This window comes from Ptychodera flava, chromosome 14, assembly GCF_041260155.1.
Source record: "Ptychodera flava strain L36383 chromosome 14, AS_Pfla_20210202, whole genome shotgun sequence".
NCBI classification, from domain to species: domain Eukaryota; kingdom Metazoa; phylum Hemichordata; class Enteropneusta; family Ptychoderidae; genus Ptychodera; species Ptychodera flava.
Genome location: NC_091941.1, coordinates 3520908 through 3527265, shown reverse-complemented (window position 1 = coordinate 3527265; position 6358 = coordinate 3520908). Strand labels below are relative to the sequence as shown.

At 38.1% G+C, this 6358-nt stretch overlaps 1 protein-coding gene across 1 annotated transcript; it reads left to right on the top strand.

Annotated features, from left to right (window-relative positions):
- Window positions 1-322: 322 nt before the first annotated feature.
- Window positions 323-6126, top strand: LOC139150620 (uncharacterized). The gene is made up of 4 exons (XM_070723056.1): window positions 323-1406; window positions 3514-3658; window positions 3914-4055; window positions 4647-6126. Exons 1-4 carry the CDS (start codon window positions 1048-1050, stop codon window positions 4769-4771), a joined length of 771 nt encoding a protein of 256 aa, XP_070579157.1. The 5' UTR covers window positions 323-1047; the 3' UTR covers window positions 4772-6126.
- The last annotated feature ends 232 nt before the right edge of the window (window positions 6127-6358 follow it).

Genomic DNA, 6358 nt, shown 5'->3' with positions numbered 1-6358 from the left:
GACAAATTGCTTCTCTTAAACTTGTTGTCGCCCACAACAGCAAAAGAATACCAAAATATTTTTAAATACTGAATGTTTGAATGCGTTTCGAGAACCAGTCCTTACATTTCGAGCTGTCATTCAAACGTAGCAAAATATTTGCCTAACAAATCAAACGATGAAATCTTAAACTTTGCCCTCAGCTATAAGTCTTTATTTTGATATTTAGCGACATCCCCTCGAGCTTAGCCCCTCCCACAGAAATCGAATTGTTTGTCTGTAATTTCTTTAGGTGTACGCTTAACCTTTTAGAAAAGCAATTGACAAGAGAGGGTATTTCGTTCTTACAGTCATGAAGTTTAAACTGTTCCTGATAACAGTCGTAGGAACCGCTGCTGGCGTATTGTACATGATATTGCCGGGAAATATTGCCATAAGTTTGAGTACACCGCTTTACACGATCGTGGAAATTTTCGAGTGAGTATCTGTACAACTATACACGTGGTACTGCAAGAGAAAATGTACCCGAATCATACCAAGTCAACCCTGTGGCTAATGGAACAAAGACGGTAAACGATCAAAACAACGAAAACGTCGATAGATTTCTGAGCGGTGAAACACACGTTGGTACGTCAATTCCTACGGTGCTGTCCAAAACTGAAAATAATTCCGCAGAGAACGGGAAAAGCCAAATGGAGCTGTCGGGTGACTTTAGAAACACCATGGAAAACAAGACAACATTGTCGCTGGACATTCATGACAAAAAACATGGCACAACTCAGAAAAAGTCGGGCCATAAGGCTGCAGCAAAACGTTACCTTCTGCCAATTATATACTTCAACATCGGACCAAATGCACTATACGGATACTTTGAAAAAGCATTGACGGTTGCTATTTATCAAAATAGAGCGATTGTTTTAATACCTTTTCCAACTCTAGGAAGCCAGGGCTACATGCGAGCAAGTGACTTGAGAATGTTTAATTCAACGTTCGATGTTGCCGAGCTTGAAGAGATTGTAGATACAGTATCGATTGAAGAATTCAAACAAGTGTGCGACGGTACTGTGGATGCTGTTTACACGCCTGACAAAGGGAATTTCGAAAGTTCAAATTATGAAAAATCACGTGGAGGCATTTTCAAAACTTTATGGTTTGACTTTACCCCATCAACGTTTTACAAAGGACAAACCTGTTCTATTTGAAGAAAGTGCTGAGACGGATAAGATGAAGTGTCTTGGGATGTTTGGATTTGGTGCTTTCGCTAATATGCAGATACCAGCAAAAGAAAACATATCGTTCAGTATCCAAAAACACTTGGTGAGGTCTAAAGAGATACGGGACATCGCAGAAAAGATCGCTGCTCTTATATGTGACGGAAAACCATACCTGGCGATGCATTTTAGAAACAAATCTGGAGAATCAATGAGGTATTGTGTTTAAAAAATTGCAATAGTTCGATGTGAATTCATTTCATAATTATAAATATTGTACTAACTTAAGGTAAATGAAAAAAAATTTGTGGTTCCGGTAACTCGACGTACCCGAAATTAAACCCCCGATCTTAAACTTTTTTACGGGCCCGTCGACACGGAAGTAACACAAATTGTAATTTCCGCGATAATTTTTGAGAAAATTCCTTTGAAAAAGGTAAAACCTCGCGAGAGTTGGAGCGATATGCTCAATCAGGGATTTCATTCATAGCCGGCAGCCGGCGAAATTAATCAGTAACTCTCACTCTTTGGAAAATTGATACTCTTTCATTGTAAAATATCTTCTGAATGGTTCGGAAATGTATCATAACCTGTGAAATTAAAGTATTCAGCGGGTTTAATGTGAAAGTTTTAGTAGACGATCGAATACGATCATTACTTGTAGCATGTTTAGGCCGAATAAAAAAGTAATGCATTGTAACAGATAATTCTTTTGGCTACTGCAATTGCTGTGTCCTATGTGGTGACCTTTCTTTTCGCCAATGAAAACGTGCGTAGTACTCCTGCCACCCTCATAAGCTGCATTCAGAATGGCCAGTAACAACAGTAAGAAGCGGTCGCAAGGTCAAACTTTGCGCTACGATCTCGGGTTTTTGAAGCGTACCAACGAACAAACAGAAAGGGTGTTACGTGGATTTAAACTGTTTTCTAAGGCAATGGCCTGCTTTTTTCTCACGAAAAAACCTCCCAATTTATCAAAGTTCGACTTTTAGAAGACTGACGTGCGTTGCACCACTGACAAGATTTTTTCTCCTTGTCTGTGGTTGCAGTGTTCAATGCCGTATATAGGTGTCACTGTCTACCGTACGCAACCAAGCTGATCATGGTCAATTAAAGGCAGGTGAAAAGATGTGCATGGTACACTGCCAGGCCATCGAGTATTTTAAGAAATGATAGATAATTCATACAAGTTGTCTTGCCGTTCTCAAAAATTTCAATGTGATTGTTAATTTGATCGTGAAGTTGGTAGTGTGCTCTGTGCTATAATTTGCACGATTCGACACTCCAGGGAGCTACTTCAAACCCATAATCTATATTTCAAACGTACACAAGTCACGTCAGTAGTTAATTTCTTTAATATTAGGGGATTTTTTATTTTCGATCAATCGTGGTGTACTCATTTTAGAAAAATTATGGTAAGTGGAGTGATTTCCATGATTTTTCAGGAATATTGTAAGCAATTTTCCAGAAGTACTTGTTGTGAAAAATGCGATTTTCCATGAGTGTTAACTATACTTACACAACAAGTCATTTTTCTTTCGCTAAGGTGACTCTACATTTATTGCTAAACAAAACTCCGTCAGATCAATTTTTCAGGAGTTTCCATGAGTAAATTGTAATTTTCAAGGACTTTCCAGAGGTAACAAAATTGCATTCAATGAGCTGTAAAAATTAATTTTTAGGTAATTTTCCAGGGTTTCTGGTCTTCAGACCCACTCCTACCCAGGAGGGAGAACCCCCTTCCGGACCCCCCTCCTCGACGACTGCTACGCCGTCTTGGCAGCTGCATAGCTGCATGCCACCTGCTTCAAAACTTAGTGAAACCCCTGTCAAGGAAAGTCAAGCCTGTGCCAGCCTGTTCTCGTCAGCAACATGGCAAGCTATTCTGCAAGCGGTACCAAACACAATGTGTTTTCAATATCATTTCCATATGGGAAAAATTGAACAGCATCATGAACATGAACACTTGCAATTTACTTGCATGCTTTACTGATTTATTTGAAAAAATAAAAAAGTTACCATTTTTTCTTACCTACCCACCCTTTTTTTAAAACGCATGTTATCGGAACCACACATTTTTTTTGGGGGGGGGGGGGGGACAAAGAGTATGTGTATTTTTTGTGTGGATACATATGTATTGAATTTGGGGGATAAAGTTTTTGATGAATAAGTGGGTGGAGAGAAGCATGATAAACGTTGACTATTACTTAATATCATCATTGTAAATATCCATGTACTTTTTATTCAATTCTGTACAATAAAGCAGGTTAAATACCTGTTACCATGGCGACTGCCTCGTTATCATAGATCCGATTTCTTTAAGGTGTCGTCAATGGAATGGAACGTGCCAGTTTAAAATGTCTCAACTCAGTCAAAACGTGGCGAATATTGTGGTTGACATCAAAATGTTGATTAAGCAACGTAAATCGCCCTGTCTGTACGTTGCCTATCCGATAAAATATTCATCGGTGAGTCGTATTTTATATTGCATTGTCAGTGTGTTGGGTAGTAGAGCAGAGTATAGAGCCCATGATTTGGAGTAAGTCAAAGGCTTTTCAAATGACTTTGCAAAACAAGCTTTGTTATGATATGAAATTTATCTTTACTGCCAGTAGCACTAGAATATGTGGTCTATATCGGTTCGTTTTTGGTAGCATTTGTGAGACCAAGAACTGCTAAGGTTTGTTTACTCACTGTTATTACTATTATTCTGTTGTCGCCAGGCTGTTGTAAACATATTAAAAGAAGGTAAACTGGAAACTATTGTGGATCAAACAACGATCTTTAACATAGGCTTCCCGAACATGGACGTCTTCAAAGCCGACAATTATATGCTTTCATTGCTGGAACAGGAGATATGCCAACGTGAGTTTTTTTTTAAAATTAACTTTAATGCACGCTAACTTTTATCCCTCATCGTTGACGTCATGGAAACTCGTTAGTGTCAAAGTGAGTCACAAACTCGACATATGAGGCTGGTGTCGTGTTCCAATCGTTAGTGCTATCAGAATTTACTAAACAAAAACAGGGTATGTTTTGAATATGATTAAAGTTTATGCGTTCCGTGAAAAAGCTATCAATAACAAACTTGGCAGTACTTTAGGAATACGCGACAGCAAGTCAATGTATGACCCCTTGTGATGGAACTTGCAAGTTTGCCTACTTGCACAGTAATGTTGATGTGACAACGAAATCGGTTTTACAACTTAGTGGGAAAAGTAGTGTTCTTAATGTGCATGTTGTGGTTGCGACTACCCTTTCGATGGCATAATGGCTCATCCCTAAAATGGAGTATTGAAGTAACCCTGTGCATCATTTATCGGTGTTATCGAATCATGAGAACAGCATTTGATCTCGCAAAACCTTTTCTTTAATTTTAATATACGTATTCCTCTATAACAGACGACTAGATTGCCATGGAAATTACCGAACATTTTGGGTTTTTTTCATTTACAGGGGCAGATTTGTTTATAGCATGGTCCAGGTCGTCATGGTCTACGAACGTACGACGGAGAAGGAACGGAGAGACCATCAATTTGGAACAGCTGCCAAGCTGGAAACCAATAACAGACGAAGATTAAAAGAGCAGTACCTGTAACGTTTGACAATATTTCAGTCTTATTTTCGTTCCAGAAAACAAGTATATTTTCATCTACCTCACCTTATTAAAGTACTGTACTTTGCATAGTAAATGAACAACACGCTGTAAACAATATGCGATTATATTGTTGACGCATAAATCGTATTCATTACTATAGTTCGGTCGTCCACAATAATATTGGATATTTGGATATGACACACATACAGGCTGGTTGATAAGTTATTTAGTAGTAGAACAAGAAGATATTTTACAAACATTAAAACTACAGCTAATGGACATTTAATTATATAAACAAACGTCATTTTTCAGATTTACATCTTGTTCAATTCAGAATAGAAGATCTAAAGTCAATACATATTGGTATGTAGGGACGGTGCAATTACTTTAAGACGGAGGTCGACCAGTAAGGATTTTGAAAGAATATTATGCATAACGAGGAATCTTGATGGAATGCCCATACACCTGTGTCAATAGTGAAGAATTCACTTATCTTTTCACGAGTGCAAGGAATGAGATAACAGCAATATTTGTTATTTTAATCGTACGATGCTCAGTATGGTAACGAATGCTGACTTGTTATTGGCATCTAAAGTGGGAAATTTCTGATTGTAATATTTAAAGACTTTATTATGAATGTAGGTAGCCTGGCCTCAGCTGTTTTCAGTCATGCCATCAAGCTCGTGCAAGTTACTCTGTTGGCGCGATCACAAAAAATCACATTTTTCTTTCCGATTATTTCGAGACATAGATACACATCAGCATTGTTGCTACTCTGGCCACTATGTTCACCGATGTCCAATCCAAAATCCGTATTCAATACATTCAAAAAGTATGCAAAAAAAGCTTGGTTGTAAGAAAAAATCAGAGAAAATTTCCTCATGATCGAGGATGTTTTCCATGGTCTGCTCCCGACAGCATCGTATCATGGATACTTAGTATCAATAGAATTCGTGTCGAAAGCACCCATGCACGGCATATTTCGAGCTTAGCAGGTCACGCGCACAGTGACTTGCAGGAAAATACACAGCTGTGCCAGTATAAAGGGTGCGGGATACCGAGATAGTGTTTAATCTCCAGAAATTATACACGTTCAGTGTAATTTTTATCACGGACAATCGTAAAAACACTTTCTTCAAAAGCTTACGTTTCCGTCAAAACAACCCGGCGATAGCTGTCTATTCATCTTTTTGTTTAAAGCTCATCGGAGGGTTTCCTAAGTGGTTTTTATTCATTCATGTCTATAAATGGTTGAAATAAAGTCCATTCTGGGTGTTGAATTCGTGAAATTCATGTTTATTGTAGCTAAAATATTATTCAATAAAAGTGAAAAAGTGTATGTTTTTTTACAAAAGAGGTGTTAACGGGAGGGATGGGGAGTAGTATTTTATTGGAGAAGTTTATTGATAATTTCCTTCAATGATAGTTTTCACAGGAGAAGGCAGGTTGTGAAATAATGAGAAGACACGGGGATCCGACTTTGTTGGCTAAAACAATTAAGAAACAGACAGTTAAGAAGGGGGTATTTGACAGACATTACAAGTGAGTTTAATTACCAAGTTTGCGCCCA

Coding starts and splice junctions, on each gene's coding strand:
- LOC139150620 (XM_070723056.1), top strand. CDS start 1,048: ATGCTGTTTACACGCCTGACAAAGGGAATTTCGAAAGTTCAAATTATG. Junction 1,407..3,513: donor AAATCTGGAGAATCAATGAG/GTATTGTGTTTA, acceptor GATTTCTTTAAG/GTGTCGTCAATGGAATGGAA. Junction 3,659..3,913: donor ATCCGATAAAATATTCATCG/GTGAGTCGTATT, acceptor TGTTGTCGCCAG/GCTGTTGTAAACATATTAAA.